Consider the following 26209-nt stretch of genomic DNA (forward strand, 5'->3'; position numbering starts at 1 on the left):
GAATCCCCTTCCATTAAGACTTGAGATGTCGAGTCCTTTTCTGGGGTTACTTCCCTTCTTCTTTTAATGCCACTAGGACCAGCTTCAGAGTCACTGGACTTCTTTCGCACAACATATTTGTCCATAGTGGCCTGTACCTCTCGTTCCTTTATGACTTCCCTAGAGTGTTTCACAACATTGTCAGTGTACAGGTTGCCAACATGGCTTGCAATAGCTGTGTGAGGGTGATTTTCATCAAAAAAGGTTTGCACTTCAAGCCACTTTGCACACATTTCCTTAATCTTTGTAGTAGGCAACTTCTTCAATTTCTCTCTCCCCTCCTCTGAACCAGTTTCCTCAGGTCTGGCCTCTTGCTGTTGAAGTTGATCTATCAGCTCATCAGTGGTTAGTTCTTCATTGTCCTCCTCCACCAACTCTTCCACATCCTCCCCACTAACCTCCAACCCCAAGGACTTTCCCAATGCCACAATGGATTCCTCAACTGGCATAATCCTCTCAGGGTTAGCCTCAAACCCTTCAAAATCCCTTTTGTCTACACATTCTGGCCACAGTTTCTTCCAAGCAGAGTTCAAGGTCTTCTTAGTCACTCCCTCCCAAGCCTTACCTATAAGGTTAACACAATTGAGGATATTAAAGTGCTCTCTCCAAAACTCTCTTAGAGTCAGTTGAGTTTCTGAGGTCACTACAAAGCACCTTTCAAACAGAGCTTTTGTGTACAGTTTTTTGAAGTTTGCAATAACCTGCTGGTCCATGGGCTGCAGGAGAGGAGTGGTATTAGGAGGCAAAAATTTGATGTTAATGAATTTCATGTCCCCATAAAGTCGCTCTGCCACGTCTGTAGGATGACCAGGGGCATTGTCTAACACCAGGAGGCACTTAAGTTCTAATTTCTTTTCAGTTAGGTAATCTTTCACATTGGGGGCAAATGCATGGTGTAACCAGTCATAGAAAAAGTCCCTAGTGACCCATGCCTTACTGTTTGCCCTCCACAGCACACACAAATTCTCCTTGAGGACATTCTTTTGCCTGAACGCTCTGGGAGTTTCAGAGTGATACACTAATAAAGGCTTAACTTTGCAATCACCAGTAGCATTGGAACACATCAACAAAGTAAGCCTGTCTTTCATAGGCTTATGTCCTGGGAGTGCCTTTTCCTCCTGAGTAATGTAGGTCCTGCTTGGCATTTTCTTCCAAAACAGGCCTGTTTCATCACAATTAAACACTTGTTCAGGTTTCAGTCCTTCAGTCTCTATGTACTCCTTGAATTCATGCACATATTTTTCAGCCGCTTTGTGGTCCGAACTGGCAGCCTCACCATGCCTTATCACACTATGTATGCCACTACGCTTCTTAAATCTCTCAAACCAACCTTTGCTGGCCTTAAATTCACTCACATCAGCACTAGTTGCAGGCATTTTTTTAATTAAATCCTCATGCAACTTCCTAGCCTTTTCGCTTATGATCGCTTGAGAGACGCTATCTCCTGCTAGCTGTTTTTCATTTATCCACACCAATAAGAGTCTCTCAACATCTTCCATCACTTGCGATCTTTGTTTCGAAAACACAGTTAAACCTTTGGCAAGAACAGCTTCCTTGATTGCCTTTCTGGTGCCCACAATAGTAGCGATGGTTGATTGGGGTTTCTTGTACAACCTGACCAGGTCGGCGATACGCACTCCACTTTCATACTTATCAATGATCTCTTTCTTCATCTCTATTGGAATTCTCACCCTTATTGCTGTAGGGTTGGCACTAGAAGCTTTCTTGGGGCCCATGGTCACTTATTTTCCAGAAAAAGCACCGAAAACACTGTAATAATACGAAATATTCCGAATGTATGCTTGGATGTTACCACGGAGGCTGGCTGGTAAACAATGCCACCGGCGGCACATGTGAGGCTGGCTGAGGGCGCACATTGAACGCGTCTCGGACGAAAATCGGTGAGCGGGTTTTTAAGCGGTATGCGAGGCAAAATTTTTGCGATTAAAGCAAGCTGTATGCGGATTAATCGTTATGTGATGCCATCGGTATGCGGGGGTCCACTGTATTGTAATAATTGTATAAATAATATCAGCGCATTCATAAATGCATATTAGACCCACCAATTGGATGTGTATTGCATGAGTGACGTCAATTATTGACTGATAAATTAGACACATGTGCAACTTGGGTATCTTATTGAGGAAATGTTTCGCCAAACGTTTCCTCAGTAAAGATACCCAAGAGTTGCACGTGTGTCTAATTTATCGACGAGTCGGTTCTCTGAACCATACATCTACAATTATTGACTTTTGAATATCGTCAAGAATCAAACATTTCTGCTACTTAGAGCTCAATTTCAAGCCATTTTCAGTCCTGAAACCAATCAAAATCATCTATTTCTATATCTTCTATTCTGTCAAATGAGACCAAGAATATAACCGTAAAAACCATACGAAAATATACTGCAGTCGTAGTTTTAAACCAAAACTAGTCGCAGTGTTTTCTCCTGCACTATGAGCTGCAGGATTTTCTTTGTGGTGCACACTTACCCCATAGACCCATTCTCTTACATCTAGGACCAGATTTACTGCTCGCAGCTTATCTGAGTAAACTGAGTTCTTGGTGTAGTATTACAGCACTGACAGTGATCTCAAACCCGTAGTACTACAGCACAGGCAATGAAAGGATTAGAAGAATAGTGATGGAGTGCAAAAAGTGAGAAATTTTTGAGTTTATAGCCAATTTTGCTGAGAAACAGTTTTAAAGTAATGAAGTGAATTAACCTGGAAAGTAAATGGACTTAGCAGTTAAAAAAAAAAAAAAAAAAAAAGTTGTTTGGGAGGTGATGGTACTGCTAGTTGCAGAGTGAGGAGCAGCCGAGGTAGATGGGAATGGTAGAATTAAAGAGAGAAAAGTGGCTGGAATAGATGGATGGAATTAAGCCAGAGATAATTAAACAGGTGGCAATATAGTGGAGTGGTCGGTATATTTGTTCAATATGTGCATGTAAGAAAGGAAGGTACCAAGAGATTGGCAGAAAGTGTGAACAGTTGCCATGTACAAGGAAAAGGGAGGCACAAGGGAATGTAAGAATTATAGGGGCACAAGTCTGTTGTGTATGGTAGAATTGATTATTAAAAGAGTTAAGGGTAAGATTGAGTAGGATTACAGAGGAGCAGGGAGAATGAGGAAGGGTAGGCAATGTATAGTCCAGGCATTTACATTCAAAGATACAAGTGAGCATTAAGTAGATATTGATAAAGAGGTCTTTTATTGTGTTTATGAATTTGGAAAAGGTATGTGGATAGAGGAACGTTATGGCAAATATTGGAAGTGTATGGAATAGCTGGCATGTTTCTGAAAGCATACTTACAGATGGGCTTATAAAAAAAATTGAGTGCTAGGGGGTTGGAGAGTTGTGGGATTAAAGGATGTTGGATCTGATACAAAGTGGAAGCTCTGACAGTGGGAAGTATAATGCTACATTCAGAACTGAAGGTGGGGATGTTACATTTCAGAGGGTTCATTACATTATATTGAGAAGAATGAGAATTATTATATACTAAATGGTTTGGAAAACTGACAAATGAGAATATGCATAACAGCCCCAGACACAGGGAGGTAGGTTATGGAAAGGGAGTGGGGTGGGAAGAAAAAGAAGAGGGTGTAACTCATTTGAGTTACCATATACTGGTTTTTAATTTCATTGTTAAAAACATGGAATACTATGGTTTGGGAACACATCTTCAGTTACAACATGGAAGCTACACTCCCATAAATACCAGTTCCAAACAGCTCTTCCAAATACACTGCAAGTGATTAACAGTATATGTTAGAGGTGTGGACCAACCTAAGAGCAGCTAGTGTTTTTTTATGAGAAGGGAATCACATGTTAGGGGTTGTACAAATGATGAGGATTATTTTCCATCCGGCAGGAGTCTTAAATGTAAATGCATCACATCTTGCTTGTGTTACAGATGACTGTATAGTGAATGCCAGTGCATCTGAGAGATGTAGCCCTGAGGAATAACAAATGTGATTCCAGTTGCTTCAAAATTACTGATTGTAAATGATGCTCTTATTGGGAGATTCAGAGGAGAAAAACAGTATGATGGTTGATAAAAGAGAACGGAATGCCACGTTAAAACTATTTGAAAGAGAATACAGAAAAAAAGAGCAAGTCGATGAGAATTAATAATAACATATAATGATAGATTTGATGTTTAAATGAAAATGATGGTGGAGGGAGTGAACGTTCAAAGGGGTATGTCTATTAAGAGAATTATCATATTGAGGGAAAGTTGTATGAGTGTCAAGTCTGTGGAAAGAAAAATATATCAGTGGGTGGAAAAAAAGTTCCAAGAGCTTTTGTACTCCCAGATCCCAGTCTTGGGTCAGCGTGTGTGAATATTTTACTGATCAATATATTCTATTAATTTTATGATACATGGTTACACCAGAGGCACTGTCTTCCTGAGGGCCACCAAGACTACAAACCACTGACACAATAATTCAATCCCCAGGAATGGGGATCATATCAAGAGTATTATTATTACAATCATGGAGGAGTGCTATATCTACAGGATTCCATCCAAGGAAAAGGACAGGTACAATTTCTTGGATAAAAAGCCCCTCACCAGCATAAAGACAGTGGTGGGTATACAAGACACACCTCCCATTGCAAATGCTCATTACAATATGTATGTAGAGAACAAAGAACATAGAAGCCACAATACAGTGGACCCCCGGTTAACGATATTTTTTCACTCCAGAAGTATGTTCAGGTGCCAGTACTGACCGAATTTGTTCCCATAAGGAATATTGTGAAGTAGATTAGTCCATTTCAGACCCCCAAACATACACGTACAAACGCACTTACATAAATACACTTACATAATTGGTCACATTCGGAGGTGATCGTTATGCGGGGGTCCACTGTACAGTCAACATACAAAAAGAAATACAGGAGGGCCCCGCTTATACAGATTAAGTTCCAGGCTACTGATGGACAGCAAAACTGCTGTAAAGTGAAACATACTCATTTTTTTACTTTCAAATGCCCCTCAAGGAAGGTTCCTTGATGTTGGTGAGGGGCTCTTGATTTAGGGAATTGGATCTGTGCTCCAGTTCCCCGAATTAAGCCTGAATGCCTTCCACATCCCCCCCCCAGGCGCTGTATAATCCTCCGGGTTTAGTGCTTCCCCCTTGATTATAATAATAATAATACTTTCAAATGCATATAAAAGCCTGATAATATGTTTCCACTACCATATATTAAGTGAGCAGTAGAGTTAGGCCTAAAAAATGCATACACAGTACACACATTACTTAGCTTACAGTGAGTGGTGAATATATTTATTGTAGAAAGTCTGAATAAATAAAGAATGGGTGTAAATGAGGAAGTCTGAATAAATAAAGAATGGGTGTAAATGAGGAAGTCTGAATAAATAAAGAATGGGTGTAAATGAGGAAGTCTGAATAAATGAACATTGGGTATAGTTGAAAACCGCTGCATTAGCAAAACACTGTAAAGCATGGCCCAGTTATAATTCAGACACAAAAGAAGGGCCCTTATTTTGCAAAATGCTAAACTAATGGGCTATACTGGGAAAGGAATAGTGAAGGCTCAGTCCTCTGTCCTGGACTGAAAGTGAAGGGCTCTCCCAGACAGCTGAAAAGAGGTCACAATGGTTAAATAAAAATAATGAAGTGAAATAGAATGATTATGGCGTATATTAAACCTGCATTAGATGGAAAATTAAGAATTCATTCAAGGGATGGATTCTTAAAAATGATTTCATCATTCCATATACGAGAATGTTGGACTAGAATTTGTGAAAGCAAGTGGTTTGAGAGATATGACTTACTTGTAAGAGATACTACAACCCCATCTATAAATATGTTGACATGACACAGTCTAAAGCCTACTTTTACTGGGTAATAATCCCCACATCTCTACATGCCATATTAATATTATTATAATCAAGGGGGAAGCACTAAACCCATAGGATTATACAGTGCTTGGGGGAGGGATGGAAGGTATTCAGGTTTAACTCAGGGAACTGGAGCACAGATCCAGTTCCCTAGATCAAGAGCCCCTCACCAGCATCAAGGAACCTTCCTTGAGGGGTCTACATGCCATAACCCGAGCCTCACTATCCACTGAAAAACTCTTGACTGCTTTTCATAACCTACCAGTTATTACATATATCTGCCACATTGCTTCCCTGTCCACCCTGTCATATGCCTTTTCTAAAACCATAAATACTTTGTAATAATGTTGGTAGAATTACTGACAATGGGTTAGGTGAAAGGATATGTCCAACTAATGCAATACTATTTTATTGTTGCCACAATAAAATGTTGCATTAGTTGCACTTGTCCTTTTACCTAACATGAATGCATTATTATACAGTGGACCCTCAGCTAACTATATTAATCCGTTCCAGAGAGCTCATCGTTAGACGAATTAATTTTCCCCATAAGAAATATGTGAGATCCGTGTGTGACTTGAAAAAGCCCACTGTGTGGGTGAAACGTTGTCAATAAAGGATCACAAGAAATATGTGTAATGGAAATTCAATTAATCCATTCCAGACAGCCAAAAGTATTAAAAAAAATAATTTTTTTTTCATGAAATATACATTTCCCTACAAAGAAAACAATGAGACATGCACAATAACTATATAAATAAATGTTAAAATGACACTTACCTTTATTGAAGAATATTGATGAGTGATGAGACACTGTTCTTCTTGAACACTGGAATTTTCAGTGATACATGAGTAAAGGCTTCACTTTGCAATCCTCACTAACATTACAACAAAACAAGAAAGTTAACCTGTCTTTCATAGACTTGTGTCCTGGGAGTGCCTTTACCTCCTGAGTAATGTAGGTCCTGTTTGGCATTTTCTTCCAAAACAGGCCTGTTTCCTCACAATTGTACACTTGTTGGGGTTGGAATGTTTCAGCTTCATCATGCTTTATCACACTTTGTATGCCACTACGATTCTTAAAACTCTCAAACCAACCTTTGCTGGACTTAAATTCACCAATATGAGCACTAGTTCCAGGCATTTTTTCCTGTTCACCTGGGTGTTAGTCAACCAGTGTGGGTCGCATCCTGGGGGACGAGATTAAGGACTCCAATGGAAATATGTGGACAGTCCTCGATGACTCACTGACTTTCTTGGATTATCCAGGGTGGCTAACCATCTGGGGTTAATTGCTTCTCGTTAAGCCACACCAACAACAGTCTCTCCACATCTTCGAGTAGTACAGCTGACAGTGGTGCAGTAGCAGCTGACCGTGGTATAGTATTTCTCACCCTTTTTACCACAGGGTTGGCACTAGAAGCTTTCTTTGGGCCCATGCTGGCTTATTTAGCAGTTACAAGCACTAAAAACAATGGAATAATACAAAATATCTAATATATGCATGGAACTGGCCACCCTGGCTTGTAAACGACGGCAGGGCAGCTGAGGCGCTTAGGCTGGACGGACAGATTCAGGACGAATCACGTTGGTTGAGTTTTTCATTGTTGGCCAGGCCAAAATTTTTATGCTCAAACGCTTCGTTGGGCGAATTTATCGTTAGACGATGCCTTCATTAGCAAGGGTCCACTATATTGACACAAATATAGTGTGGATCACAAACTGTCATAAGACAGGGAGAACTGTACAAAGTATACAGCATTGTATGACCTTTGTGGGTTTAGTGCTTAGTTTTGACTGTAATAATGATGTAATAAAAAGTAAAATTATTATAATATTCTCAGGAAGCACAAAATCCATGGGTCATGCATTGCTATGGGAAGTCAGAATTGGGGCAATAAGTCTGTTGTTTAAATATCATAAATACTGTGTCAGTGGTAAGGCTTTCTTAGGAGCAGAAACCATACATGGACATTATATAACAGAATACAGTGGACCCCCACATACCGATGGCACCACGTAACGATTAATCCGCATACCGCTTGCTTTAATCGCAAAAATTTTGCCTCGCATACCGCTTAAAAACCCGCTCACCGATTTTCGTCCGAGACGCGTCCAATGTGCGCCCTCAGCCAGCCTCACATGTGCCGCCCGTGCCATTGTTTACCAGCCAGCCTCCGCGGTAACATCCAAGCATACAATCGGAATATTTCGTATTATTACAGTGTTTTCGGTGCTGTTTCTGGAAAATAAGTGACCATGGGCCCCAAGAAAGCTTCTAGTGCCAAGCCTACACCAATAAGGGTGAGAATTCCAATAGAAATGAAGAAAGAGATCATTGATAAGTATGAAAGTGGAGTGCGTATCGCCGACCTGGTCAGGTTGTACAAGAAACCCCAATCAACCATCGCTACTATTGTGGGCACCAGAAAGGCAATCAAGGAAGCTGTTCTTGCCAAAGGTTTAACTGTGTTTTCGAAACAAAGATCGCAAGTGATGGAAGATGTTGAGAGACTCTTATTGGTGTGGATAAATGAAAAACAGCTAGCAGGAGATAGCGTCTCTCAAGCGATCATAAGCGAAAAGGCTAGGAAGTTGCATGAGGATTTAATTAAAAAAATGCCTGCAACTAGTGCTGATGTGAGTGAATTTAAGGCCAGCAAAGGTTGGTTTGAGAGATTTAAGAAGCGTAGTGGCATACATAGTGTGATAGGGCATGGTGAGGCTGCCAGTTCGGACCACAAAGCGGCTGAAAAATATGTGCAGGAATTCAAGAAGTACATAGAGACTTTAGGACTGAAACCTGAACAAGTGTTTAATTGTGATGAAACAGGCCTGTTTTAGAAGAAAATGCCAAGCAGGACCTACATTACTCAGGAGGAAAAGGCACTCCCAGGACATAAGCCTATGAAAGACAGGCTTACTTTGTTGATGTGTTCCAATGCTACTGGTGATTGCAAAGTTAAGCCTTTATTAGTGTATCACTCTGAAACTCCCAGACCGTTCAGGCAAAAGAATGTCCTCAAGGAGAATTTGTGTGTGCTGTGGAGGGCAAACAGTAAGGCATGGGTCACTAGGGACTTTTTCTATGACTGGTTACACCATGCATTTGCCCCCAATGTGAAAGATTACCTAACTGAAAAGAAATTAGAACTTAAGTGCCTCCTGGTGTTAGACAATGCCCCTGGTCATCCTACATACGTGGCAGAGCGACTTTATGGGGACATGAAATTCATTAAGGTGAAGTTTTTGCCTCCTAATACCACTCCTCTCCTGCAGCCCATGGACCAGCAGGTTATTGCAAACTTCAAGAAACTGTACACAAAAGCTCTGTTTGAAAGGTGCTTTGTAGTGACCTCAGAAACTCACTTGACTCTAAGAGAGTTTTGGAGAGAGCACTTTAATATCCTCAATTGTGTAAACCTTATAGGTAAGGCTTGGGAGGGAGTGACTAAGAAGACCTTGAACTCTGCTTGGAAGAAACTGTGGCCAGAATGTGTAGACAAAAGGGATTTTGAAGGGTTTGAGGCTAACCCTGAGAGGATTATGCCAGTTGAGGAATCCATTGTGGCATTGGGAAAGTCCTTGGGGTTGGAGGTTAGTGGGGAGGATGTGGAAGAGTTGGTGGAGGAGGACAATGAAGAACTAACCACTGATGAGCTGATAGATCAACTTCAAGAGCAAGAGGCCAGACCTGAGAAAACTGGTTCAGAGGAGGGGAGAGAGAAATTGAAGAAGTTGCCTACTACAAAGATTAAGGAAATCTGTGCAATGTGGCTGAAAGTGCAAACCTTTATGGATGAGTATCACCCTCACACAGCTATTGCAAGCCGTGCTGGTGATTATTACACTGACAATGTTGTGAAACACTTTAGGGAAGTCATAAAGGAACGAGAGGTACAGGCCACTATGGACAGATATGCTGTGCGAAAGAAGTCCAGTGACTCTGAAGCTGGTCCTAGTGGCATTAAAAGAAGAAGGGAAGTAACCCCAGAAAAGGACTTGACACCTCAAGTCTTAATGGAAGGGGATTCTCCTTCTAAACACTAACACTCTCTCTCCCCTCCTCCCATCCCATCAATCATCACCAGATCTTCAATAAAAGTAAGTGTCATGTAAGTGTGCATGCCTTTTTCAGTTTGTGTGTATTAAAATTAACATTTCATGTGGTAAAAAAAAATTTTTTTTCATACTTTTGGGTCTCTTGCACGGATTAATTTGATTTCCATTATTTCTTATGGGGAAAATTCATTCGCATACCGATTATTTCGCATAACAATGACCCCTCTTGCACGGATTAAAATCGGTATGCGGGGGTCCACTGTAATAGGCCACCAAGTAAGTGTACCCAAGTTTGTTTTACATAACGAGGGTTTGAAGTTATGCAGTATATACCCCTCAAGGAAGGTTCCTTGATGCTGGTGAAGGGGCTCTTGATCTAGGGAATTAGATCTGTGCTTCAGTTCCCTGAATTGAGTCTGAATACCTTCCATCCCCCTCCTCACAGGCGCTGTATAATCCTACGGGTTTAGCGCTCCCCCTTGACTATAGTTATGCTGTGTATACAGCCCAGCTGGATATGCTGTTGTCTGTACTCTTCAGATAATGGACACCTGCTGAAATGTTCAGGTCAACACACACAATGGCAAAAGCATTAACAGGAGAAAAAATTCCCTTGGGTAGTACCGAGGCTTGACATTAGCGGTTGGTAGAATCGAGGGTAAGACTATGCTGTTGTGCAACACCTTCCCCTCAGGGAAGGTTCCTTGATGTTGGTGAGGGGCTCTTGATTTAGGGAATTGGATCTGTGCTCCAGTTCCCCGAATTAAGCCTGAATGCCTTCCACATCCCTCCCAGGCGCTGTATAATCCTACGGGTTTAGCGCTTCCCCTTGATTATAATAATAATGTGCAACACCTTTGGCCTAAACAGATGTGTTGATTTGGATACAAAATTGTCCAACTGCCATAAAGGCCTTGAGAAAAGTGCAATTAGACCCTGCAGTTTGTTAGAATGGACCTGGCCAAGATGTGATAAGACACTGGTTAACAATATGGTTTTCCCAGGTTGAAAAATGCTGTCACCACAAACTGACCTTAAAAACTGACCTTAAGAAAAGACATCACAAATACAAATCAAACAGGAGTAAACAGATCATAGTAGCAATTGCCTTTGTATCCATCCCTTGATGTCGAGAACAAAGCGCTGTTCATCTCGTGTTAGCTATAAGTTCATTATAATTCGCAAATAGAGCTAAAGTAATAAGAGTCTAGTGAGAGGGATCGTGGCTCAACATGTAAGGTTAACGAACAGGAGCAAAACAGATTTCCACTGCAGGGGAAAAATTCCAGCAGGCAAAATTTGAGTGAAGAGCACTTAAGGTCTAGTACTGAAGGGTATATTATTATTATTATTAACCCTTGTGGTTTAGCACTTCTTTCTGATTATAACAATTATTATTATTGTTATAATCAAGGGGAAAGTGCTAAACCCACAGGAATATACAGTGCCTGTGGGAGGGATGGAAGGTATTCAGGCTTAATACAGGGAACTGGAGCTCAGATCCAGTTCCCTAGATCAAGAGCTCCTCACCAACTGAAGGGCATAATGTTGAAACATGGGGCCATGTATAACAGGCCCAGCTGAACTAGATTTAACTGACAATAGTACTGTATATTCAGGAGTGAATGTAATGTTGTATGGTCACACAATATGTAAAAATCAAAGGAAGACTCCCAGGTTGATTTACACAAAGGTAGAAGAAAATATTGGTCCTATTCAGCAGTATATGACCTCCCACTTTTATATATTGGTGTTTCATTCACAGACTTTTGCTGTAATCCCTGACCACCTTTGCAACAACGTTGGTCTGATATGACGCAACGAATTACATTTTATCAAACCAAGTTTAGGTTTCTGGTCATCATCTTGTCATCGATGTTGAAGTTGTGAGACTATGCTCTCCCGTCTTCGCATCGGGCACACACTGCTTACGGGTATCTCATGGAGAGGCACACTATTCCACTCTGAGAATTGTCAGGTTCCAATTTCAGTTGGCCATATTCTATTGGATTGTCCAGTCTATCATTGAGCATGCAGAATTTATCTCCAACGTCGTCACTGCTTTAACGCCCTTAGTTTATCTTCCCTCCTTGCTGTGAGGTAAGACACATATGCAACAGTTAGGTATCTTTATTATGAAACGTTTCGCCTACACAGTAGGCTTCTTCAGTCAAGTACAGAAAAGTTGATAGAAGCAGAAGATACTTGAAGACGATGTAATCAGTCCATCACCCTTAAAGTTTTGAGGTGGTCAGTCCCTCAGTCTGGAGAAGAGCCTTGTTCCATAGTATGAAACAATATTGTTTCATACTATGGAACAATGCTCTTCTCCAGACTGAAGGACTGACCACCTCAAAATTAAGGGTGATGGACTGATTACATCGTCTTCAAGTACTTGACTGAAGAAGCCTACTGTGTAGGCGAAACGTTTCATAATAAAGATACCTAACTGTTGCATATGTGTCTTACCTAACAACCTGTCGGTATTTTATACCATTTTAATGTTCCCTCCTTGCTGTTGGACCCCCTCATTGACAGCAACTGATTTACTACACAAACTTTGATGATACTTCCTTTAACACTCCTCACAGACCCTTTATATTTCTACCTCTATTTTCTCTACCTGAGCTGCTCCTTGATTCAGCAAAACCCTCTGCTCTGTAGTAGTGTGACCCCTGTAGGTTTAGTGCTTTGTTTTGATTATAATACTAATGGTCCTATTGCAGTTGCTATTCCAGCTGGATCAGCCATGACCATGCTATCAACAATAAGCAGAGCAGCTGGGTTGAGAGTATTTGCCTGCCTATCATGATAATATAACAAAAAACAAAGTATATCCTTAAATCAATAAATCCGCTTCACAAAATCCCACTCATTTAACTAGGTTGAAATAATATATGAAGAAAAATTCTTACCTCTTTAATGCAGAATATATATAATGAGAACAATAGTATGCCAACATAACCTATCACTTTCAAGGTTTATAATTTCTTTAGTTTTCCTAGTAAACTGGCAATGGTTAATAAAAATTTCAGTTACTATGTATACTGTACATTGCTAACATGACTCTCAAAATCGTAATGACACGATCGCAGGTTCTATCCCCGCCCGTGGTATGGTTTTTTTTATACTGTACATTGTTTGGCAATAACACTAATAAAATGCTCATACATCAATGTCATTTTATATTGTTGCATACATAAATATCTCAAAAGACTACATAACAAATTTTGAATATGTTTGTTAACCTCCCATTATTTTACTGAACCATGAATGATACAGTTTTTGGAAATGGCACAGCACATGACATCTCCCAAAACAACAGGTATGAACTGTCTCCCCCCACGCATGACTACAGTATATAATGTTCACTATGTGAAGCGTTAAACCCTGGTGGGTCATTCACCACTAAATGATGGAGGCTCAAATCTATCAGCTAGATGCGAGACACATGCTCTAACTGTCCTCGCCTATTCCCTTCTTAATCATGCATGAATATTTGAGCTTTTTATTACCACTTCTTGTTGCCTCTATATTGAGCCAGTGTCCTAATTTAAGCTCATCTCCCTGCCCTGCCCCCCCTCCTCCCCCCCCAACAAAAAAAAATCTGTAATTACATTTACAATGGTAAAGTTCATAGAGTATTGACTACATAAAGATACTATATGTAATTCATACATCACATTCTTTGCACCCATATTCTCATCCATTCCTTGCCACAGACTACATTGTTCCCTAACTAAATGGAAAAGATGTCTTTAAAAAAAAAAAAATCTCATTCTTAAATTTAACAAGTGTCCTAAGGAAATTTAGCAAGTGGAAAATAATTGCAGTTGCTCGGGAAAAGTTTATAAAGCTGATAGCTATGAAGATTGACACTTGGAGGTAAAGTCTATATGAAAGAAATAAGGAATTGGAATGAAAGCAATATTAAATTTTATGTATCAATGACAACTATAAATTTAATAAACTAACCAACACAATGTTCAGATTTGTCTGATACCTAGTGAAAAAGATGATCACCGACAACAGACATTCTGCACTAACAAGTAACCAAATAAAACTAATTAAGATCGTTAAAGTGTAAATCCTCAAAATTGTGCATTGTAACAAAAGCTGCATTAAGTTCTAGTCAATCTCATACACGTTGGTTTTAAGTTGTGTTTCGTGAGAGAACGTCACTGGTGCTCCATCCGATGTGCTCACAACGCCCAGAACCTATAAAATAAGTTTAATTAATGGAATTATGGAACAATTATTATAATCAAAAAGAAGCCCTAAACCACAAGGGCTATAGAACAATTATGGAACAAGTATCTAAATGAAGATTAAAAATAAATAATACTTTTATAGTAATAGTGAAAGTATTACTAGGTAGTAGGTTGGTAAACAGCAACCGCCCAGGGAGGTACTACCATCCTGCCAAGTGAGTGTAACACGAAAGCCTGTAATTGTTTTACATGATGGTAGGATTGCTGGTGTCCTTTTTTCTGTCTCATGAACATGCAAAATTTCAGGTACGTCTTGCTACTTCTACTTACACTCAGGTCACACTACACATACATGTACAAGCGTATATATACATACCCCTCTGGGTTTTCTTCGATTTTCTTTCTAGTTCTTGTTCTTGTTTATTTCCTCTTATCTCCATGGGGAAGTGGAACAGAATTCTTCCTCCGTAAGCCATGCGTGTTGTAAGAGGCGACTAAAATGCCGGGAGCAAGGGGCTAGTAACCCCTTCTCCTGTATATATTACTAAATTTGAAAGGAGAAACTTTGGTTTTTTCTTTTGGGCCACCCTGCCTCGGTGGGATACGGCCGGTGTGTTGAAAGAAAGAAAGAAGTGAAAGTATTAAACCAGTTGGGTAGGAAGTTATGACTCGCAGGACTTTTCTCGTAAAATACTTGAATATTGCTTTGCCCCTCACTGATATAGTCTGTACACATTTTCTACCTCTAGAGCTACCCATTCATTGTAACAAAGGAGCAAATGACATTGTTTAACATGAAGATAAGACTAACCTTGAGGTCACAGTATGGTCGAGGTGAATGGAAAGACACACGCACTGGGAAGAAGTTATCTGGAGCACCACGTGCAGTGAAGTCCATAGATGCAGTGGGAGAAGCCTTATCGATAACTGGAATGCGCCATACCAAAGCACAGTGGGTGCGGTCATACTCATGCTCGCCCTCACACTCATTTATCACTGGTGGAGGTGCACCCGAGGCCAGAGGTATGGTGATGGTCACCTCGTTAAGTTCCATGTCTCTCTTCTCTAAGTTATATTCTATATTAACATCACAGCCTCCTGCACCATTCTCCTGTGGCCAACAGTTAACTGTGGGATAAACACAAAATTATAAAACAAAAGACCCATAACATCTATTGAAATGCCTGTGCACTTCTAGTAAAATGCCTTTTGATAAAAGAATGATGGCACATTATTTCCTTCTTTGGGTCACCCTACCTTTGTGAGAAACAGCAATGCTCAAGGGTAATTTAACCAGTTGCTGATAAGAAAACCAAAGGACACGTATCTTAATCATCTATTGTTTAATCATTACTTCTTTCAAAGCAAACTGATATTTCTACTTATATGACTCCATTCAATTTCAGATTAAAACAAGCATATCAAATATACTCGGCCCTGCACATCATTTACTTGGTATGTAAAAAAAAATGGTAAACATGTTTTATGCACCAGAACAATTAAGGGAAAACAAAAAAATCAGTCATTATCAAATCCCACAGTTGGGGTATGTTCATTACAGGTGCCACTAGCTGACATTTTTTTTTTTTTTTTTTTTTCAACAAGTCGGCCGTCTCCCACCGAGGCAGGGTGACCCAAAAAAAGAAAGAAAATCCCCAAAAAGAAAATACTTTCATCATCATTCAACACTTTCACCACACTCACACATTATCACTGCTTTTGCAGAGGTGCTCAGAATACAACAGTTTAGGAGCATATACGTATAAAGATACACAACATATCCCTCCAAACTGCCAATATCCCAAACCCCTCCTTTAAAGTGCAGGCATTGTACTTCCCATTTCCAGGACTCAAGTCCGACTATATGAAAATAACATTTTTTTAGAGAATACATATTTAAAACTTCATGAATTTAAAGTTGGGTTACTATGACATTAGCCACCTTAACATTCCATGAGTGTCACTTATGTTCACTTACTAGAAAGGGGAACATGACTGTCGTCTGCTGTCTGGAAGCGCCACTTAAGTACACCCACATCTGTGTTATGTGGGAATGGTTTATTAGACATCTTCATACCTATTTGTCCACAAGAGCGCCACAGATCACGGTCCACATTAGGATGGGTCTGGAGTTGAATTGGTCTGGTGTCTGTATTATCAACCTATAAGGAAAAATTACCACATTATTACCTGCTATTTCTTGCAAAAATTTAATTGCTTATATATACCTCATTCCAGTAATAAAAGTTAACGGCTTCCAGGAAGTCTCAGACTATGACTCATAAATGGAAAGAAATCATTATTAGTATAGGTACGTATATAAAAAAGAAGCGCTTAGCCGACATAGGTCATACAGTGGTGTCAAGGAAAAACTCACAAGAATAAGAACTAATAAGATACACACAGAAAAGGACATTAAAGTGCTGTGTATACTGAATGTGTAAGCTTGCATTATTTACCTGCTATCATATAAGCTCATAAGAATACCAATATTCCTGCCAAAGTGCAAAACATTTAACAGGTTTCTGTTTCATACTCTTATGACAAGATGGTAGTACAGTACATCCCTGGAGGGTTGCTGTATAAATAAATTAAATGGAGTGGGGTGTGCTATTAAGTTTACATTCCAGCTCTTAACTTTCAATAGATCAACACAGTTTTCATTAAGCTACTTTTCAACCCCTTTATTATGAAGTTGCCTTATACTGTTTCACTGTCCAGGTCATTCCATCTGAAATGTTTCTGAGCATCCTTGTGGCTCTTTGGGTGAAGTTTCTATCCATGATTCTTTGTCAAGCTGTGAACAACAAATCCTTGTCTATGCCTCAGAGTACTTTTCAAGATAAAACTTCCTGGGAGTGCCTTTCTACTGTGCTATCCTCAGACCAAATAACTAACTTTATCTAAAAATAAAAATGAAATAAATTCTTACAAAATTCCATATGAAATATAACTTTAGCAGTCTCACCTGAACCTTGATGAAGCCATGTTCAGGGTCTGTAATACGCAATTTGAGTATACCTTGAACCTCCATGTTTTGTAAGCCTCCATCCCTTCCAGCTCGCACAATTAGGTCCTCTGACATTACTATATGTATTCTGTAGAAAGGATGCACACCAATTAAAAACATGTAAATGATTTTACTTCATATGGTGTTGATCATTTCCCAAATAAAGTAGTATATCTTTCAATGAAGGAAATATGGTCTCGATGGAACTCATAAACAATAAAATTATATTAACATCTTATCTTAGTTTTTTTTTTTTTTTTTTTTTTTAACAAGTCGGCCGTCTCCCACCGAGGCAGGGTGACCCAAAAAAGAAAGAAAATCCCCAAAAAGAAAATACTTTCATCATCATTCAACACTTTCACCACACTCGCACATTATCACTGTTTTTGCAGAGGTGCTCAGAATACAACAGTCTAGAAGCATACACATATAAAGATACACAACATATCCCTCCAAACTGCCAATATCCCAAACCCCTCCTTTAAAGTGCAGGCATTGTACTTCCCATTTCCAGGACTCAAGTCCGACTATATGAAAATAACCGGTTTCCCTGAATCCCTTCACTAAATATTACCCTGCTCACACTCCAACAGATCGTCAGGTCCCAAGTACCATTCGTCTCCATTCACTCCTATCTAACACGCTCACGCACGCTTGCTGGAAGTCCAAGCCCCTTACCCACAAAACCTCCTTTACCCCCTCTCTCCAACCCTTTCGAGGACGACCCCTACCCCGCCTTCCTTCCCCTATAGATTTATATGCTTTCCATGTCATTCTACTTTGATCCATTCTCTCTAAATGACCAAACCACCTCAACAACCCCTCTTCTGCCCTCTGACTAATACTTTTATTAACTCCACACCTTCTCCTAATTTCCACACTCCGAATTTTCTGCATAATATTTACACCACACATTGCCCTTAAACAGGACATCTCCACTGCCTCCAACCGTCTCCTCGCTGCTGCATTTACCACCCAAGCTTCACACCCATATAAGAGTGTTGGTACTACTATACTTTCATACATTCCCTTCTTTGCCTCCATAGATAACGTTTTTTGACTCCACATATACCTCAACGCACCACTCACCTTTTTTCCCTCATCAATTCTATGATTAACCTCATCCTTCATAAATCCATCCGCCGACACGTCAACTCCCAAGTATCTGAAAACATTCACTTCTTCCATACTCCTCCTCCCCAATTTGATTATAATATATAATATATAATTATCCTTTAATTTTTAATGGGATGTGAAATGCAGCTCTAGCAAGCTGGCAGTTGCTCAACAAGTTACAGGTAATCACAAACATATATATACATGTAGTTTCTAACTTAGCATGTGGATTTTTTTTAACACGCTGGCCATCTCCTATCAAGTCAAGTTGACAAAGAAATGCCTTCACCATCACTGTTTTGCCAGAGGCATGCAAATACAATAGCTGTGTGGAAAATATAATAAATTACTCTAGAGTATAGATGAACTAGGTACTTACGCTTCTACATCTACTTGGGGTGTTTTGACAGGTGTCATCTTGGAGACTGGTTCTGAGGAAGACACAACCTGCTCTCCTTCAGATTTAAGTTGGTCCACAAAAGAGTCTACATCTTTGGCCTTGCTGCCTAGCTTCATGGCTCTGTTGGGTCCAGCTGGCTTTATACTAGATGGTCTTGTCTCCTGCAGCATGACAAAACCATTTTTTACATGAAATACAACTACCAAAAATACAACACTACCAAATCTGGACTTATATTGATCCAAGGCAGAGAGAAATATCTAAATTTCCCTCTACTAAATGTGGGTGAGGTGCAAATTGTTCAGCCATGGTAAAGGGATTAATTATTCTTCATTCACTGACCACAATCTCATGCTGAGTGTAAGAATATACTTAATGAATTCTTCCCCCCACACCATCTCAAGATTTCTTATTAATATTCCTTACCCTTTTCATATATGCCAGTTGGCTATCTTCATCAGCAGAATTATTTTTAGCAAGTGCTATTTTAATTTTTGTACAATTCTGGTATTTTTATGCATGAAGTATTTGACCTAGACCATTATATGATAATTTAAATCACTCTGCTTTCCCAACTATCCTAAATTAAAAAAAAACAAAAACAAAAAAAAAACATGAATTATTAATCCCCATAACCATATACAAAATTCATTAACAGCAACAGTACTGCAACACATATTGCCTGCATTTCAAAATTAAAACCCATTCAGCATATTAAAATTATAAGACACTATACAGCCTCACCCAAAATAGTACAGTAAAAATGGGAAATCATCTGGAGCAAGTTTGCCAACCTAGAGAAATTTACATACCTGTGTGTTAGCTGTAATGGTTTCAGTAGGAGTTGTGAAGCCTCCTGAGCCTCCTCCAAATCCTCCAGACATGCCAAAACCTCCAGTGTTGCCACCTGAATAACCTTGGCTCTTGCCACCTCTCTTTAATTCTTCGTAACGTTTTCGTTGCAGCTCCTTGGCCTTCTCCTAATGGTTAAAATACATCTATGTAAGAAGTCACCTTACTGGCTTATTTTAAAATACAGTACTGTATTCTGAAAGATCAAATGCCATTCCCACTAAAATAAATGCACAAAAACAAATTGACGACATGACATACAGTGGACCCCCGGTATTCGATGGCATCAGTATTCGATAAATCCGGTATTCGATGCATTATATTGCAAAAAATTTTCCTCGGTATTCGATTGAAAACCCGGTATTCGATATGATTCGTATGAGACCTGTCCACATGTGGCCTGAACTGCCCCTTGTGTGCCAGTGTTTACAAGCCAGCCAGTGTGCGCGCATCTAAGGATACATTCAGTACATTCCATATTATCCATATTATCACTGTGTTTGGTGCTTGTTTCTGCAAAATAAGTCACCATGGGCCCCAAGAAAGCTTCTAGTGCCAACCCTGTGGTAAAAAGGGTGAGAATTAGTATGGAAATTAAGAAAGATTTTGAAAGGTTTGGGGCTAACCCTGAGAAGCCTATACCACTTGTGGAATACATTGTGCCTACTTCAAAAATTAAGGAAATGTGTGCACAGTGGGTTGAAGTGCAAACCTTTATTGATGAAAATCACCCTAACACAGCTATTACAATGACAATGTTGTGGCCCATTTTAGACAAATCGTAAAGGAACGGGAGGTACAGGGCTCTATGGACAGATTTGTTGTGCGACAGAGGTCCAGTGACTCTCAAGCTGGTCCTAGTGGCATTAAAAGAAGAAGGGAAATAACCCTCGAAAAGGACTTGCTACCTCAAGTCCTAATGGAAGGGGATTCCCCTTCTAAACACTAACACCTCACCCCTCCTTCCATCCCATCAATCATCACCAGATCTTCATTAAAGGTAAGTGTCAATTATTTTATTGTTAGTGTAATTATTCTATTGCATTAAACTTAATATTTCATGTAGTAAAATTTTTTTTTTTCATACTTTTGGGTGTCTTGCACGGATTAATTTGATTTTCATTATTTCTTATGAGGAAAATTGATTCGGTTTTCGATATTATCGGTATTCGATGAGCTCTCAGGAACAGATTAATATCGAATACCGGGGGTCCACTGTATTTCCTACCAAGGCAGGGTGACCAAGAAGAAACTAATTACAGTTTTACCTCTATACAAACTTTCCGTTTGTCTCCTCATTCTCCCTCTCTTCCTACTAAAACTACAGTTAGTACGTATTTGAGTTGAATTTGATGCAGAGAGTGCAGGTTTGAATCCTGCTGTGGACTGAGAGAGGTCTGTAAATAATTTTGCCCGTTTGCAAATTGCTAAGCATTACATAAAATATAATGAATATACCAAATGTAAGTTTAAGTAAATTCTTTTACCTTCATCTTGGTTCGAGCCTCCCTCTCCTGAGTCTCACGAACAGCTCTATAAACTTTTTCTTCATGCGAATCCATTTCTACAAATGTTCGGATCTGAGCCAAGTTAACAGACTCACGGTAACCCAATGCCACAATCTCGTCAAAGGCAAAGATGAGATGGAAGGAATTTTCAAGAATCTCGCTCTCCTCCATATTGCGGCAATATTCTGGGATCTGAAAATAAAGCATGTTAATTCAATGACTACAACAGCATGTCAAGGAAACAAAAAACCTGGTATCCACTCATTCCAATCTAACATGCCTAGTTGATGTTCAAGCTCTGAACACTCACAACCTTTATCCCCTCCCTCCAACCCATCCAATAATGACCCCTACCCCTCTTTCCTTCCACCCTATTTTGGTCCATCTTCTCTAAATGGACCAAACTACTTCAATAGGCCCTTCTCAGTCCTCTGAATTATACTTATAATAGCCCACATTAAATCAGATGCATATACATTACATGTATTTAAAAAAATTATCTAATGAATGTTAGAGCATAAAAGGAGTTAGGTATACAGCATTTGAAATGAAAATTTAATTTGAAGAATACCTTAGTTTTCAGATGATTGGGTAACTATTTAGACAAACTACAAAACATAACCTGTAAATTTCAACTCACCACACGAGAAAAGAGCCGTAGGGTTTCCAAGTCTTCCAGAATGTTTGAGGCACGAGTTGTGATGAGCAACATGTAGAGTCTATCTAGAGGCTGATAGACATAGCGGACAGACTCTGTTTCCACAAAGGTGTGCTGCCGCCCACCAGTCATTAACTTTGGAAATGCTGCAAGGAGGCCCTCAATGCGAGACTTTGTCATCTCAACGAACTGGCGTGACACCAGAGCCTTGCCGCTCTTGGTGCACACCGCCGCAGCCAGCAATACCTATGACAAGTCATATTTTAAACCATTGTGCACAATATTTACAGTGATAAAAAGACGATACATAAATATTAATTTTTCACTTTGCCATCGCACCTATCTTGTAAAAATGGGGTATTTGCCTATGTATGCAGGATCGACTGAAAAGCTCAGTGACCCGAATATAATCCTTGACAATAAATATAATCAGGTTAAGAAAGAATAGCAGGGAGGCTAAGGGATGTAATTGGTCTCCAAAGTCTAGTTTTGATTAAATTAGGCCTAAATGTAGGTGACAAAGGGTTTGCCTACTAGCACCTTACAAGAAAGGTTAAAATTTAATGTCAGTTCAGGAAGTTTTTTAAGGTTATGTGGGGCTTCCAGAACATTCGATGATCAAAGAGAAGACCAAGATATCTGACATCATGTTCAGAGATACAGAAACAATATGAGGGATAATGGGGTGCCTAAGTTAGTTGGTTAGTTTTAGCAATCAAAAACTCAGCCATAAGAGGTGGTCAAGTCTTTCCTTCTGAATGGTAAATTCAAACAAGGACACTGATGCAACATTTTTGCTTAGGATCAACAACATTTCAAAGACATTTATGTGGAGGAAGACATACATACAATATCATGTGATCCCTTATTGACAATGTTTTGCTCTCACTGTGGGTTCCATCAAGTCACGGGGACTGTCTTCCATGGGTTAACCTTGGTTATCTTGAGTATACCTGGAGGGTGCTTCGAGGGTCAATGCCCCTGTGGCCCGGTCCATAACCAGGCCTCACAGTGGATCAGGGTTTGATCAACCAGGATGTTACTGCTGGCTACCCGCAGACTGATGTACAAACCACAGAGCGGCTGGCCAGGTACTGACTTTAGGTAAGTTTATTCAGATATACACAGATAGTTACACAGATTATCATATATAGCAGCATATGTGTAGAGAACCTAGGATAACCCAAAAAAGTCAGACAAGGTGTCTGTCCAGCTCCCTCTTGAAGACAGCCAGGGGTCTAATAAACTTTTGGGGATTTATATCCAAATAGCTTTCTTCTGAACAAGACATCTGCTACACTTGCATATCTTCACTGACAAAATATTTCACCTGTGTAGTAGGTTTCAATTGAATACTGCAAGTTATTTCTAGGGAAGCTTTAGGTAGTAGTTGTTTTGATAAGGACCTGCCTCGCATGGGCCAGTAGGCCTCCTGCAGTGTTCCTACATTCTTATGTTCTTATAAATACATCCACGTGATGTGCCCGTGTCTTACTGATCTACTTAACAAGTTTTGTATCCCATCAAAATAAGGACTCTTATGGCTCATGAAATCATAATGACACAATTGCAAACAAACCATACCCCGGGTGGGGATAGAACCCACGATCAGAGAGTCTTAAAACTCCAGACCGTCGTGTTTTAATGAGTCTTATATTTACATCACCAATGGAAACAAGTCGCTCTGAGACGCTTTTGAGTTATCTTGGGTAATTTACACATATACGTATTATTATGTATGACAATTGTACTTATGTGTACCTGTACCTAAATAAACTTACTAATGGCCTTGTTAATAAGTTTATTTTAGTACAGGTATACACAAGTACAATTATCATACATATTAACATATGCAAAACTACAGGGGAAGTTGAATGATAGCTCTAGGTCTTTGATAAAATCAATACATCAGGAACTTGCAATGTTGCAGAAATGAGTAGAAAAAGTATTTTGTTCAGGGTAAAGATTTTACCGCGTATTCGAGCAAAAATCTTTCCCTTAAACGAAATTACTTGAACATCCTATTAATTTCTGCAACATTGCAAGTTCGTGATGTGAAGATTGTATCAAAGACCTATTATTATTATTATTATTATTATAATCAAGGGGGAAGCGCTAAACCCGGAGGATTATACAGCAGCCTCAAGAGGGGGGGGATTAAAGACCTGGAAGGCATTCAGGCTTAATGACAACTCGGGGCCTAACTGGAGCACAGATCCAATTCCCTAAATCAAGAGTCCCCCCTCACCAACATCAAGGAACCTTCCTTGAGGGGATTAAAGACCTAGAGCTATCATTCAACTCCCCTTGTGGTTGTATCACTTGTTCGTGATTATTGCACAGTAACTTATGTGCAAATTACCTATGACAACTCAAAATAAAGTCAAAATATTTTAGTTCCATTGGTGTCCTTCCGCAGGACACCAATGGAACTAAAATATTTTAATTACTATCACCATTATTAACACATCCATCATAACAAAACAACCAGCACACACAATGACAAAATAAACAAGGTATAAGCTGCATTTAAATTAAATAAACATTATGATCATAGGGAGCGCTAAATCCGTAGGATTATATAGCGCATGTAGGAGGGGGGTGATGGAAGGTATTCAGGGTCAATACAGACAACTGGATCACAGATCTAATTCCCTAGATCAAGAGCCCTTCACCAGCATCAAGGAACGTCCCTTGAAGGGCTAAATCAAGATAAATTTAAGCATCGGGTTGATGGCTACAAGTTGACCCATCACAAGGTGACCATATCTCTCACTATTTCTCTCTTATAACACCAAGATAATGTGGCTATGACAAGGATATCTCACCATAACAATGGATCAGCGGCCTCAGCTTAATTTAAGGAAATTAATTGAGGTATTTGTAGAGAGAGTTGAAGAGATGGTGACGTTGTTGTGCCGTGGGTGATGGATCACTCTGATTCTTGTCAACAAGCTGACGTGTCCAGCATTTTGCCTCATTTCTCCTATAACTTTACTTATATATGTAGCTACAGCTTCAGGAATAATTTTTATATTAAATTCCGTATAATCAGCGTGCGTTTGAAGAGCTGATATTACAATTTGATCAGAGTTTTGAGGTATATTACTCGTTGGGGAAAATCCGATTTTTGTGTAGCTGTCATATGAATGTCGGAAAATAAAGTCGCTGACTTCGGTTTAATTATTGTATGTATTATTATTATATTTGAAGGGAAAGCGCTAAATTCACAAGGGCTATATGGATCAGGGGAATGGGATTCGATCCAAGGAAGGGGAGGATACTGGCAATTTTTTGGATCAAGAGCCCTTCACTGATATCAAGGTCCCTTGAAGGACTGCAATGGAAATAAATAATTTTGTCCGACTTTTTTTGAGTTATCCAAAGTTCTCTAATTTGATGGCAAAATCTAAACTCTACATATATGCTGCTATGTATGATAATAAATGTCAATGCATACCAGAATGAACTTACTATTTCTGTTGGGGTCCTCTTAAGTAAGTTTATTCAGGTATACATATATACAGAAATACATAGATTATCATACATAGCAACATATGTGTTCAGAACCCAGGATAAACCCAAAAAAAGTCAGTGATTTATTTCCATTGGGGTCCTTTACTTTAGGACCTTTTCAGTCCAAAAATGGAAATGTCACTGACTTTTTTCTGGTTTTATCCTAGGTAATTTACAAATATGTTATTATGTAATAATTGTAATCACCTAAATTTATATAATAATATTTATGTGTACATATACCCAAATAAACTCTAAAAGTGAGGGACAATAAAACTTTTTTTGTGGTGGCCCTTAAACCCAATAATAATAAACTGACCTTCCTTAAGGTAGATGTGGTGAGAGGCTCTTGATCCAAGGAAATGTTAGTTATTCTATTTGTATTAAAACTTATTGCTTTCTAGTCCCCAGGTGCTGTGGCCACTGTGGGTTTAGAGCTTTCTTGTGATAATAAGCTCTGAACCCCGTGTAGCGCTGTATGACCCTGATAGGTTTAGCGCTTAGTTTTGATTATAATAATTTGATAATAATAATCTAAACTCCGTCATTATTATTGTAGTAGTATACATTTATTCAAGGGTTACATCAATGTACCGCTCAAGGGAGGTTCCTTGATGTTGGTGAGGGGCTCTTGATCTGGGGAATTGGATCTGTGCTCCAGTTCCCTCAGTTGAGTCTGAATACCTTTCATCCCCCCCGCACAGGCACTATAATTCTACGGGTTTAGCGCTTACCCATTGATTATAATATATCAATAGAGCTCCGATGAAGGGCTCTTGATTCTGGGAATTGGAACTGCTCCATTTCCTTGACTAAAACCTGATTGCTTCCCATTATCCATCACTCATTGGAAGTTCCTTGATGCTGGTGAGGGGCTCTTGATCTAGGGAATTGGATCTGCACTCCAGTTTCCTGAATTAAGCCTAAATACCTTCCATCCCCCCCATGCACTGTAAAATCC

General features: G+C 39.5%; 1 protein-coding gene across 1 annotated transcript; it reads right to left on the reverse strand.

Annotated features, from left to right (window-relative positions):
* Nucleotides 1-13743: 13743 nt before the first annotated feature.
* On the reverse strand, nucleotides 13744-24679 carry deltaCOP (coatomer subunit delta). The gene is made up of 9 exons (XM_053788753.2): nucleotides 24561-24679; nucleotides 21715-21978; nucleotides 21054-21266; nucleotides 19527-19694; nucleotides 18694-18875; nucleotides 17157-17286; nucleotides 16167-16350; nucleotides 15000-15316; nucleotides 13744-14195 (listed from the first exon to the last, which is right to left on the reverse strand). Exons 1-9 carry the CDS (start codon nucleotides 24561-24563, stop codon nucleotides 14106-14108), a joined length of 1551 nt encoding a protein of 516 aa, XP_053644728.1. The 5' UTR covers nucleotides 24564-24679; the 3' UTR covers nucleotides 13744-14105.
* Between the last annotated feature and the right edge of the window lie 1530 nt (nucleotides 24680-26209).

The sequence above is a fragment of the Cherax quadricarinatus genome, chromosome 89 (genome assembly GCF_038502225.1).
Source record: "Cherax quadricarinatus isolate ZL_2023a chromosome 89, ASM3850222v1, whole genome shotgun sequence".
Taxonomy (NCBI): Eukaryota; Metazoa; Arthropoda; class Malacostraca; order Decapoda; family Parastacidae; genus Cherax; species Cherax quadricarinatus.

Coding starts and splice junctions, on each gene's coding strand:
- deltaCOP (XM_053788753.2), bottom strand. Junction 19,695..21,053: donor AGGCTCGAACCAAGATGAAG/GTAAAAGAATTT, acceptor TTTAACCATTAG/GAGAAGGCCAAGGAGCTGCA. Junction 16,351..17,156: donor ATGGCTTCATCAAGGTTCAG/GTGAGACTGCTA, acceptor TTTTCCTTATAG/GTTGATAATACAGACACCAG.